This window comes from Littorina saxatilis, linkage group LG9, assembly GCF_037325665.1.
Source record: "Littorina saxatilis isolate snail1 linkage group LG9, US_GU_Lsax_2.0, whole genome shotgun sequence".
Lineage (NCBI taxonomy): Eukaryota > Metazoa > Mollusca > Gastropoda > Littorinimorpha > Littorinidae > Littorina > Littorina saxatilis.
Genome location: NC_090253.1, coordinates 55,525,880 through 55,539,397, shown reverse-complemented (window position 1 = coordinate 55,539,397; position 13,518 = coordinate 55,525,880). Strand labels below are relative to the sequence as shown.

General features: G+C 42.5%; 1 protein-coding gene across 1 annotated transcript in view; it reads right to left on the bottom strand.

Annotated features, from left to right (window-relative positions):
• Window positions 1-13,518, bottom strand: part of LOC138977277 (mycocerosic acid synthase-like) — a 77,312-nt gene that overhangs the window by 23,929 nt on the left and 39,865 nt on the right. The window contains exons 27-34 of the mRNA XM_070350180.1: window positions 12,997-13,314; window positions 11,301-11,518; window positions 9,510-9,772; window positions 8,526-8,626; window positions 5,916-6,146; window positions 4,891-5,004; window positions 3,289-3,567; window positions 2,484-2,669 (exon numbers count right to left, since the gene is read on the bottom strand). Coding sequence (XP_070206281.1) covers window positions 2,484-2,669; window positions 3,289-3,567; window positions 4,891-5,004; window positions 5,916-6,146; window positions 8,526-8,626; window positions 9,510-9,772; window positions 11,301-11,518; window positions 12,997-13,314 — 1,710 coding nt within the window. The remainder of the gene's footprint in view (window positions 1-2,483; window positions 2,670-3,288; window positions 3,568-4,890; window positions 5,005-5,915; window positions 6,147-8,525; window positions 8,627-9,509; window positions 9,773-11,300; window positions 11,519-12,996; window positions 13,315-13,518) is intronic.

Genomic DNA, 13,518 nt, shown 5'->3' with positions numbered 1-13,518 from the left:
GTTTAACAGCAGGGGAGAAGTTGCAGTTAAACCTTTCCATAAGAACAACTATCTCATTCACAGAAAACAAAGTGTTGAAAAGGACGCTGACACCATTGTCGATTTTATACCCAAGCTTCCAATAGGGCAGAATGCAACTATGATATTTGATATAGTTGTCAGGAAAAGGGAAGAAACCACAAACACTGTTCTAATGAGAGGAATAAATCTCAACTGGAGACCATTAAATGTTGAAGAAGTCAGAGTATTTATTGCTGTTCAAAAGGATTCTAACACAATAAAAAAACAGACGTCAAACCAAAATGTTGTTGTTAACGCAGATGTAAATAATTTAACAGAAATAAGAAGTATTAATCTTACTTATCTTGATTTGATTGCTTTCTACTATACAGATAAGGTGTTAAGCAATGAACAGCTTCAAAGCTTAGCAGAAACACTGGCCAGTGAGAATTAAGATAAATATTTTATATGTTGCATTAAAAAGATGACTAGCAGTGTGAAGCTTTATCCTAATATTGATGAAAGTGCAGCAGAAAGTCAACAATTCAGACTGGCACACATTAGTAATATACAAAAACAACTAGAAGATGAATTAGAAAAATATTCTCGCGCTAGACGTAAGTACTCAACAACTTACAACAGCCTTTCTAATGCCAGCACTGGTTCTACTATCCTTGCATCAGCTGCAGGTGTAACGGGAACAATTCTGTTAGCTACCGGAGTAGGGACTCCAGTTTCTCTAATCCTAGGTGGTGTCGCAGCAGCAGTTGGTGGTTTATCATTTATAGCATCAGCTATAATGAAAAAAATTGTGAAAAAGCTTGAAAAACACGAATCCATTTCCACTCTTGCATCATCAAAATTGTCTAGCCTAAAACTGTCTATCAGTAAAGCACTTGAAGATTCAAAAGTTTCTGACGAAGAATTCAAACAGATACAAACAGACTTTGATGACTACAAAAGTAAGAAAGCAAGTATTCAAACAAAAACACGAGCTGAATATAACAAGCCACTCGATATAGAAGATCTGAAAAAGCAGTTTTTAAAAAAGGGGATTCAAATAGGACGGGAAGAAAAAGTAAAAATAGAATCACTTGTAAAGAGTTAACTATTCGTTTAGACAGTCACATTGCATGTATCAGATATAATTCTAACAGTGAAAGAACACATGAAGTAAAGTTTGTAAATGAGAGAGCGTATTGAGCTTAAGAATGTTGTATAAGAGAAAGGGAGAATGTACGTTCTGGGTTACTGATTCCGACAGACCCGGAATTGGTTCAAAACAACCTTACTTTACTGTATTTTTTTTGTATGGATTTATGCAGTATTTTTCTGATTTTGTCGCATGTTTCATTTTAGTAAAAGTTTAGTCCAGAAGCCTATTTTTGGTTAATATTTAGGGTCTGTCGGAATCGGTGAGCCAGAACGTACATTCTCCCTTTCTCTTGGCTCCCTATGTTGATTGTTATCTTATTTTCTCACAACCAAAATGATGACAAAAACGATGTTTGGTGGTTTGTTGTCAGACCAGCTTTTTTTGTCGGTCCTCGGGGGGCATATCGACTTTTGTTTCATATCTATTGACCGCGGCCTTCGGCCTTGGTCAATAAATATAAAACAAAAGACGATATGCTCCCCCTCGGACGACAAAAAAGCTGGTCTGTCAACAACCCATCAAACATCTTATAATATTTTGGGGGAAAGCCGAGCCTAAAAAAGGTGTGCAGGTTTGTGTGCGTTCAATTTAAAAAAAAAATTCTAACTAGAATCGATCCAAACATACATGCTATTTGTATTTTAAACCGTAAATTGACATTTGACACCTCGACCGTTAGATTGCAAGATCGTGACATAGACTTGATTTTACACCGCCGCGCATTGCTACCTTTCTGTGTATTTTTTCATCAACGTTGGAACGGTGAACAGGCCCTCAAGGTCCTCAACCACTGATCAAGTCAAGTCAAGTTTCTATATGTGTGAAAAGTCATATTGTGTTCACTGCTGGTCCTCCTCACGGGCCTCAACCACTGATCAAGTCAAGTCAAGTTTCTATATGTGTGAAAAGTCATATTGTGGTCACGAAAACACAACTAATGAACACAGTACAGTACCGCTGCCAGCAGGTCCTCCTCACGGGCCTCAACCACTGATCCAGTCAAGTCAAGTTTCTATATGTGTGAAAAGTCATATTGTGGTCACGAAAACACAACTAATGAACACAGTACAGTACCGCTGCCAGCAGGTCCTCCTCACGGGCCTCAACCACTGATCCAGTCAAGTCAAGTTTCTATATGTGTGAAAAGTCATATTGTGGTCACGAAAACACAACTAATGAACACAGTACAGTACCGCTGCCAGCAGGTCCTCCTCACGGGCCTCAACCACTGATCAAGTCAAGCCAAGTCAAGTTAAGTCAAGTCTATATATGTGTGAAAAGTTATATTGTGGTCACAAAAACACAACTAACGAACACAGTGCAGTACCTCTGCCAGCAGGTCCTCCTCAATCTCCGCCTCCTGCACGGTGTTGACCAGGATCTTCTTCAGCCTGTTCTTGAGGGGCAGGATGCCGTCACGGATCATCTTCTGTGACAGGCGCTCCCTGTCGAACTTCATGGGGGCACACTGGGGCCAGTTCAACATCAGGATGGGCGTCAGGATTTTGTGAATCTGAAATCAGCAACAGGATACATCAGGTCCTCCTAACCCTCATTCAATCAATCAATCAATCAATCAATGAGGCTTATATCGCGCATATTCCGTGGGTACAGTTCTAGGCGCTCTGCAGTGATGCCGTGTGAGATGAAATTTATACGGCCAGTAGATTGCAGCCATTTCGGCGCATATTTACCTTTCGCGGCCTATTATTCCAAGCCACACGGGTATAGGTAGACAATTATTAACTGTGCCTAAGCAATTTTGCCAGGAAAGACCCTTTTGTCAATCGTGGGATCTTTAACGTGCACACCCAATGTAGTGTACACGGGGGGAGGGTTCGGACACCGAAGAGAGTCTGCACACAAAGTTGACTCTGAAATAAATTTTCGCCGAACCTGGGATCGAACTCACGCTGACAGCGGTCAACTGAATACAAATCCAGCGCGCTACCAACTGAGCTATATCCCCGCTACCAACTGAGCTATATCCCCGCCCCATTCGCTAGCGCCTAATTCTGTTTAAATGAGCAGAAGGTGTCGCGAATTCGACTTCGCCTGATTTATATTTTGGCTTCTCGTCCATCATCCTCAGATGCACACAGATACATGACCACCATATAATTGAACCCTACCTCTTCAGGCGACATGAAGAGGAAGCCCTGGGACTCCAAAATCTGCTTGGCCATGTCGTTAGTGTCCAGTATGCCCGTGTCCAAGGCTCCCCAGTTGATGGCTTGAGCCGCCAGCCCCAGGTGACGACGGTAGTTGGACATGCCGTCCAAGAAGGCGTTGCCCACGGCGTAGTTGCTCTGACCCCCGTTGCCCACCACGGAGGCCACAGATGAGTGCATCACAAAGTAGTCCAGCCCCATGGTCTTGGTCAGGTTGTGAAGGTTCCACACGCCACGAACCTGAAAAGAAGAGGGAGGAGTGTTATTTTATGACTAATATCAGCAGCAGCATCGTCGTCATCATCGTCGTTGTCGTCGTCGTCATCGTCATCACCAACATCATCATCATCATCATTATCATCATCACCAGTACCCTCACCGAGACAGTCGTCGGGGGGACGCGAGGGTTGAAAAGGCAGAAAACCTTCGCCAGGCTGTTCTGTTGGGGTCCGTCGACAGAAGGTCAGGAAAGCTCATCTGTGTCAATTTCTTAATGTTGTGAAAACAGCTCTTCCGTTGTGTGACTACAAGGTACAATGTACGTATACCGAGCAACAAAAGAAACGCGAAAACAATCGTCATTGTTTGATTGACAAAATCTTCAACAATTAAAGAGTTAGAATTATCAAACCACAAAAGTTTGATGAAGGCATGTTTGACCTTGATTTTGTGTGATCATTTTGATGCTGCGACTGTTTCAACACACGCGACAAGCAGGTTTAACGTTAAACACATAATGCGCGCTCGCAGCACGTGCAAGTGGAGCAGGAGAAATCTGATGTGTGAGATGTGTTCACTAATGCATTAGCAACCAAAAGAGACCATGGCACGCTTGCTGCCAGTCTCACTTTTGAAACAGCCAGGATACCAAGATTGACACCACCAAAATGCCAGGTCGATTTAAAGCTGGGGATGATCCAGAAGCGCTGGCATGTGCTTTAAACGTGCACATGTCAACAGTCTATCGCCTTCAGCAATGTACTGTTCACATTAGAAGGACTGCAGTTATGCAACGCGGTGGATTATTCGCATTACCTCAATAAGAAACGATCGCAATTTCCTGCCACAACGTCTTCGAGATCGATTCAATACAGTCACTGACACTACCAGGAACATCATTGGAAGCCACAAGTGTCCGATCAGTGGCCAGAGAGCGCGATGAAGACTGACTGAGCGAGACCTCCAAAACTTCGTTAACGTTTAACCTGCTTGTCCCGTGTGTTGAAACAGTCGCAAAACTTCGTTAACGTTTAACCTGCTTGTCCCGTGTGTTGAAACAGTCGCAGCATCAAAATAATCACACAAGAGTTAGGTCAATCATGCCTTCATCAAACTTTTGTGGTTTGATAATTCTAACTCTATAATTGTTCGAGATTTTGTCCATCAAACATTGCAGAATATTTTCGCGTTTCTTTTGTTGCTCGGTATATAATTATGTTGTTTGTTCGTGTCACAGAATTGTCAGCCGAAAAGCCGCAAATGTTTTTCTACTCTGTTTCGAACTTAAACGTAGCTTAATAATATACTCTTAATAATAACTTAATAATACTCGGGTGTACAAACCTTTGGGGACAGGGCCTTGTCAAAACTGACAATATCCATAGTGAGGAAGGACTTGTCCTCTGTCACAGCGGCTCCGAAGAAGATTCCTTTGATCTGAGCCCCTGAGAAAGTCACCTGTAAAGTCGAAAAGGGGAACATTATTAACTGTTACGTTACAACGTGTTACATGTTACAAGGACCTTTCTGCTATGTGTCTAATTTCTTAAGAAATAGCTATAGTAAAAGAAATGTTTTCTGTTTTTAGAATAACAGCTGTTACAAGTCACACAAGGTTGTATGCATGATTTCAAACCCGGTAGGTGTCCATTTGTGGACGAACATAAACAGGCACTGTTGGTTATTAAAAGTAGTCTTCACTCGATTACAAAAAAAAACTGTAACTATTTCATCTTATAAAAAGCACGAATCCTGTGAAAGCTATACACTGTAAAACCAAAAGGTATGAACAACGTTTGACTCATGCAGCCGTCCTCAAATTAAAACACAACAAGAAAAATAGAGGCAATCAGGTATGAAAGAAACATTCGACTCTAAACATGTCGAGTTCCACTCACTATTTATTTCACCATGTGCACTGACTTAGCTACACAAAGTATGTAATATTTCACTCGAAGCTAACGGCAGGACGCAGCCAGGCTGTGATTGGCTAGTTATTATGACTATCAGTAAAACACTATCAAAACAAGCAGCAGCATCATCCGCTCGCAACCTGCAACACCTTTCCTGACAAGTACCCCATTGAATGTGATCGAAAAGAGGGTTGTAATCTAAAAAAGGAACCGAAGAACATGATCAAATAGGGTTAGGGTTTAGGTCAACCGGAAAATACAGCCAATCACAGCCTGGCTGCGTACTGCCGCTAGCTTCACGTATATTTCCACTGTGTTCAGAAATGGAACTCTCCAGTTAAGAGTGAATCAACTGGACTAGTGTTGCAATGTAATGTTATAGTCTCAGTCACAAAAAAAGAAAAAGAAAAAATAGAGTGAATCAACGTGTGTTCCCATTAAAAAAAAAATACGCACCTGCATCTGATCGAAGGCGCTCGTCAAGGACTGCACGGAAGTGACGTCAGCTTGGAAAGCGTGCACGTGACAGGCGTGTGTTGTTGACAGGTTCTCCATGTTGGCAAGTTGCTCGGGGGAGGGGGAACGTCGGTTGAAGATGGCGATGTGGCCCGCCCCTTTCTCTGCCAGGTACTGGACGCAGATCCACCCCAGTCCGCTTAGACCCCCCACCACGATGTATGATGAATCCTGAAGACACAACAAAACATGATGTTATTTGCCTCTCTCTCTCTCTTTCTCTCTCTCTCTCTCTCTCTCTCTCTCTCTCTCTCTCTCTCTCTCTCTCTCTCTCTCTCTCTCTCTCTCTCTCTCTCTCTCTCTCTCTCTCTCTCTCTCTCTCCCTCTATCTCTACGGGGTACGGGATACGATTCTCTTTTTATGATTGTTGTTTTTCTGCACTTGACTTGCTATTTGTTTGCTTGCTGTTGTTGTTTTTATTCAGGACCTCATGTTCTTATTGAACGTAACTTTGCACTCATTATTATCATTATTATTAGTGTTATTATTATCATTATTATTATTTTATTGTTATTAATCTTATTACCATGAAATCATCATTGCCTTCATTGCTATTATCATTGTTACTTATGCTATCTTTATACTTCATAGTTTTTATTTAGTTAATCTATAACTTCTGATTTGCTTTTGAATGTTACTTATTACCATATGTATGTTTCGTCAAATTCGTAGTGTCCATATACTCTTTTCATGTGTTGTTTTGTTCTTGTCTTTGTTTGCAAGGACAGATTGTAAGACTAAAATCTCCATCCTTCTGTAATAAAGTTTAATCAATCAATCAATCAATCTCTCTCATTATCTCTCTCTCTCTCTCTCTCTCTCTCTCTCTCTTTTTTTTTCTCTCCCCCTCTCTCTCTCTCTCTCTCTCTCTCTCTCTCTCTCTCTCTCTCTCTCTCTCTCTCTCTCTCTCTCTCTCTCTCTCTCTCTCTCTCTCTCTCTTGTTCTGAAAACCTCATCCCCTTTCCTCCTTCCCACCCCTCAATCCTCTCTCCCACCGACCCCTCCCCCCCCCCCTCCCCTCCCACGCCCAACAACTAAAGCGCCTAAAACACAAAGCATAGCTATACTCAAGTTCCCCATTCTGATATATTATTTTAGCACGTTGCTTCAATATTTTCCTTTGGCTAAATTAAGATTTTTTTTTTTTAATGTTTTTAATTATTTTTTATTTTTAAAAAAAATTTTATATAACTTATTCAGCCACAAATATAAACATATTCTACATACATATAAAGCAAATAAGCCTACAAAACCGCTCCAGTCCAACCACATTCCGCGTACACAATCATTACTTCCATCCCCATTTTGAAATATCGCAACAACAGACTTCCAGATATATAACACCATCATATGTTCTCTGCATGTTTGTCCAGTGTCTTGTCCCCACATAAAGCATATTAACTCTACCTGTCCCAAGATAGGCCAAATGGTTCTAAGAGGACGTTAAAACTAATTATCATCATCATCATCTCTCTCTCTCTCTCTCTCTCTCTCTCTCTCTCTCTCTCTCTCTCTCTCTCTCTCTCTCTCTCTCTCTCTCTCTCTCTCTCTCTCTCTCTCTCTCTGCACAAGAAAGGCATACTACACATCAAATCCATGTTTTTTCTTTGCTTGTTTGAATCTGAAAAAGAGACGTTAGCACTCTAAATGTTAACATGTGAAGCGCAGAGAGCATAGATTACCGTGGTTCGCGCTATATAAGCTGTCATTTTGCTTTACTTTTATTATGCAATGCAAACGGCATGTGCAATAACAGTAAGTGAGAGTTATACGGAACCAATCTCCTGGCACTTGAGACAATAACAAGCATTGAAATGAACAAGCGACTTTCATCCTTTTTATATATGAAGAAAGTGTTACCGGGGTTAGCGCATCCAAATTCGATGTATGGGTGTTCTTGTTTTGATCATGCCAACATCACAAAGCGCGGTTATTCATAAGGCAAAAAAAAAAAAATAGTCTGTTTATGGTAACATAGGCCCAAAAAAATAGGGTCTGTAGGTCGGGGTTGTTTTTTTTCCTCCAAAAAAACATATTTTTAAGTTATTTTGCCAAAAAACAAAGACTTTTTTTTTTCTTCCCCAAATGCAAAAAAAAAGTCTAGGGTCGCGCGAAAGAATAGGGTCGGTCGGGATACCGTAAACAGACTTTTTTTTTTTTGGCCCAAAGTGAGTTCCTCTGTGTTCCAGCCTAGTATGGTAGGCCTACTGTTCAGATGGCGTTACTTTTTCCCCAATCATGACAACTGCGTCTCCTTGTCGGCTGCGTCTAATTTATGTTGAAACGTTGACGCACATTACATGTTTACTGCATGTTATACTGTACATATCAAAGTCTCTTACGCCCCACAAGAATGTGCTTGGCAAAACATAAACAAAAATCGGTTCAATCAAAAATTGTGTATATTACAAAGGGGATTGCATGGGTGCTCCCTATAGTGGGTAGCGCCTTGTGCACGGACAAAATCTTTTCTATAACAAAAGGGAATGGGGCACGCCTTTTCGTTGGTAGCGCCTTGTAGTTGGAAAAGTACGGAACGAAGAACTCACCTCGCGGAAGAGTTCATCCTTGTTGACCTGAACCTCAATGTTGGTCATCTCTGACTTCCGGAACTTGAGCAAGTCTGCCAGGTCCACCACTGCCGACAGGTCTGCACAAAATCCACAACAGTCACAACAGTCAAGAGAGAGAGAGAGAGAGAGAGAGAGAGAGAGAGAGAGAGAGAGAGAGAGAGAGAGAGAGAGAGAGAGAGCGAAGTAAAATGTTAGGATGAAACACCCAGAATAAGAAGCAGGCAGTGCGGATAAGGTTCGCGAGAGTTGGGGGAGGGAGCAGATGAACACAAAACAGACGGACACACAGACAGGGGGCTCTTATTATTAAGAACCCCCAATTCAAGACTCCCCCCCCCCCCTCCACCACCCTTTTTGAGACCTTACTTTCTCAGATTGTCTTTTAGTAATAATAATAATATGGGAGATTTATAGAGCGCTTGACGTTCTCTAAAGCGCTTTACAATGAAAAACATACATATACATACAAAGCGAAGCGAAAAAGCATGTGCAGCAGCATTCAGCACACAAGTGAACAAACGTACAGACAAACATACCAAGAAAAGCAGCATACAAAACATCAGGAAGCATACAAGCGGATATAAAACCGTAACATTTAGACAAGACAAAGCAGCAAACCAAGCTGGTTACATACACATTGTGTCGGTATATTTACCTCCATTTTAAGACTCCCTTCTTTTTAAGACTCCCTCCATTTTAAGACTCCCTCCATTTTAAGACTCCCTCCATTTTAAGACTCCCTCCATTTTAAGACTCCATTTTAAGACTCCCTTCTTTTTAAGACTCGATTTTCTTAGATTTTTGAATGCCTTAAATAGGGGGTTTAAGTGTCAATACAAGAATTGTAGAGTATTGGAATGTTTAATTATTTACAAAACAAAACGTTACATTTACGAGTACGTCGACCCAGTGGTCTTTTAAGGGATTCCAGTGTACAATCCTAGGCGAAACAACACCTACCACGACGCTCTCCGGCGGCGTAGCCCAACCCAACCGGCGGCACCTCAGCGTGGAGAGCTCCCAGGACTTTGGGAATCACGCCGCTCTGCTTCTTGGCGAACATGCCGATGTCGGGGACCAGCTTCTTGAGGGAGGCGGGCTGGAAGAGCAGGTTGGTGTCCACCACGCACACGTCCATGTCCTGCGTGAAGCAGTACGCGCACGACAGAGCCTCGGAGGTCAGCAGAGAGTCGCAGATGATGAGGTAGGCTGCGTTGTTCCAGCTGGGAAGAGAGAGGAGACACCATTACAGAGCTTGGTTTAAAGGTCTAGGAGACGATAGAATGGGAATGGGGGGGGGAGAAAGGGGGTGCAATTAACACCATTTCAGAGTAGCGTTGTTCCAGCTGGGAAGAGAGAGGAGACACCATTACAGAGCTTGGTTTAAAGGTCTAGGAGACGATAGAATGGGAATGGGGGGGGGGAGGAGAAAGGGGGTGCAATTAACACCATTTCAGAGTAGCGTTGTTCCAGCTGGGAAGAGATAAGAGAGGATTGATTGTCAAATCAAATCAAATCAAATCAAAATTTATTTTACGAGGGTTGTGGCTAAGCAATATAAAGGAGCTTCTTTTCAACCATTGTGAATGATTGTGAATGGGGGAGTGCAATTAAAACCATCACAGAGCTTTATCTAAAAAAGATTTGTATTTGTTCGGCATTCGTGGCGCAGTAATTATAAAACAATTGGGCCAAAAAAAAAATAGGTGTGGTTACGGTAACATAGCCAAAAAAAATAGGGTAGGTAGGTAGGCAATCACTTTTTTTTTTTACTTTTTTTTCTAATGTGTACAAATTAAACCTACTTGACAGGGAAATAAGTGTGCGACACGGGCGCTTTCGCTTTCATTGCGTTTTTTGCACTCGTTTTTTTTTTTTTTTTTTTTTTTTTTTTTTTTTTTTTGACAAATGTAATAAAAAGTTATAGGATCGGCCCCTAAAATTAGGGTAGGTCGGGTTACCGTAACCACACCTATTTTTTTTTTTAGCCCTTGGGACCCAGAATCAGACAAACTCTTTCAATGCGTTGCCTGTACAGAGCTTCTATTGTAAAACAAATTGTAAACCATCAACAGCCCCTGCAGCTTCGAATGTAGTGGGGATTGCTTCCTAAAAAAAATTGTGCAGATTGACACACGTGCCAATGTCACAATTAATTCAGCAAAGAGAAATTCCCAGTCTGCATAAAACGCAGTGAGGCTGTTGATTGTGGAGCGTGTCCGAGTGGACGGGTGATCTAATATCATGTTCAAGCCGGTAGCTCAGTTGGTAGAGCACTGGACCTGTCATACTAGGGTCGCAGGTTCAAATCCGGGCCGGGACGGACACGGGTCAACTTTATGTGCAGACTGGGGTCCTGATTTAGCCTATATGGTCCGCTGGACCCAAAAAGCAACAACTGACTAACTATTATGGGCAGACTCAGAGACGGTATCCATGTTGCACCCCCGTGTCACCACTGTGGCACATAAAAGACCTCGGTCATTCTGCCATAAGTGCAGGTGGCTCATAACACCTAAACGCGCATACACATGGGAAGCTTTATACTGGGCAGAAGCAACCCGAATTTCCCAGCGATGGGACAATACAGTAATAATTAAAAAAAAAATAAAACATGTACAAGATGATGTCCATAGGAAGGATTATAGTATCTTAAAGCTGTTCACACGATAGACTCATGCAGACAGCTGTGCAGACAAAACCACAGTCGCTTTCACAGATAAAAATCAGAGCATCTTGTTAGACAGCTACCTTGCGGTGAGCGAAGCCATGGTGTTGCCATCCAGTAGTACAAGCGAGATAACCGTCTCGTGAAGCTCAGCGCTGCCTCTGTCCAGCTGGTCAGCCGTCGCTACGTTGACCGTGTAGGGCACCTTGCCACACTTGAGACCCGTGAAGAAGCCTTGGAGAACACCCGCGAAGTGGCGGGTACGATTGGAGGCGAGCACCGTCACTCTGGGGGTCTTCACCTGAGACAGATTAAAGGTGTAGTCGTGTAGCAATCATTTGTTGATTTTGAAAGGTACCTATATAGCTGTTTTCATCTCGGACATGTGCAATAAACTATAAAGCCAAGAACAATTTCAATATTTCCGATTTCCCGACCGATTCTATTTGTTCTATTTATCCTACTATTTCTTGTGATCCTTTTACAAAGAATATGCATTAAAAATGAAAAACCGCGATTTTTCAAACTTTATAAGAAAAGTTACTCTTCTCCGATCTCCAGGGGACAAAGCTCGCATGATTTCCGGCCAATAAAAAGCCATATATATATACGCCTTTGGAAATAAAAACAACCCTTGTCATCACAAACAAACATGTACGTTATGATTTTTGTTGTGATTTGTTTTTGCCCAAGATGTGACCATGTACCATTAATTCTTCGGCTGAGAGTCATTCATCCCTGTGTCCTCATCTAGGGCACATTTGTGACCCTCCACCACAGAATGAGTCGCATGTCACCTTTGCATGATTTTCATATTTTTACATTTTCCTAACGAGTGTTTTATGCTCTAGCAAGACTAGTGGTGAAACCCGTTTTAGAAAAGAGCGACAGCTTTTCCAGTTATAAGCCTGGGACTAAGGTGACCCTCACACTGTTACCACAGTCCCCACGGACTTATATTAAGCCTAGCGCAGAACCGCACGAGGTGACATGCGACTCATTCCGTGGTGGAGGGTCACATTTAGTAAGCAGCTTCTGTTTGTCTTCCTTTGACCTTGAAACGTTCAAGATTACAGCCAATCGTTCACTGCAGCAGCTCCATCATTCACAGGTGGCCACATTCAACCATCCAAGCAGCGACGATGGGCACTGAGCAGTGTGTACTGGAGTGAATATGAAGTCTGACCAGATTTCTTGAACATGATGACAAATACAAATCAGCCCTCACAGGGCCCTTTAATGGGCCACTCCGCCTCGTAAAAGAAAGTTTGCCTCGCTGTCTCAGATCTGAACAGGCTTTAGCGTGGGATAAGACCATCCCTCATATACCGATTTGAAGTCTGTGCACAGTGCTATGTTTTAAAAGCATTGATTTCGGCCACAGGAGTTGGTGCTTATTTTAAAAATGAATTTATTAAACATTCCAATTCATCATAACAAGCAGTCCGGGTGTTGATTTGTTGGTATGTGACCAAGTGGAGGGATGGTCTTATCTCACGTAAAAGCCTGACCACATTTGAGGCCAACTGTTTTTACAATGGGGAGTAGGCCTTTAAGGGGCTCTGTGAGAGCTGGATTGTGTTCTTAAACATGCTAAAGAAACCTGGTCAAACGTCAGGGGCAGTGGGCCTTTAAGGGGCTCTGTGAGAGCTGGATTGTGTTCTTAAACATGCTAAAGAAACCTGGTCAAACGTCAGGGGGAGTGAGCCTTTAATCAGACCCAACAGGAACGCTTACAGAGCTCTGTAATAAGATACAAAAGACAGAAACATAACCAACCCTCTTCTGCAGCTCGAAGAGGACGACGAGCTTGGTGAGGTCTCCAAGCTCATACCCCGGCAAGAGATCCGTGCGGAGGGTGGCTGAAGCTGGGATTAAAACCTGGGTCCCCACAGCCACGGGGTAACACGCGATCACTGGGCTACAGGGCGCTTCAATGCTCTTTAGGTTGTTGCTGTTGTTTTTGTTGTTCTGGTTCTTGTGGTTTTTGTTGTTGTTGCTTGGCAGCTGAGGCGCGGTGCCCATCACTTCCACAGAGAACACTGTGTAGCCGTTGGCTTTGCTGGCTTTGTCGCGTTGCAGCCGTTCGTACTGCATCTGGAATAAGTCAAAGATAAATGCTGTTAGATGCTTACCCCAACACTTTCTTCCGTAAGCATGAGAAGACATGTTTATTTTACGTGTAAAAATATGCTCACCTTATTTACAAATAATCTGCCACAAGAGAAGTTAGCCCTCGTATTCTTATGTTGCACCCGCTTTATTAGCAAAAAGAAGGTTTAATTTCTATAGTTTCAATGT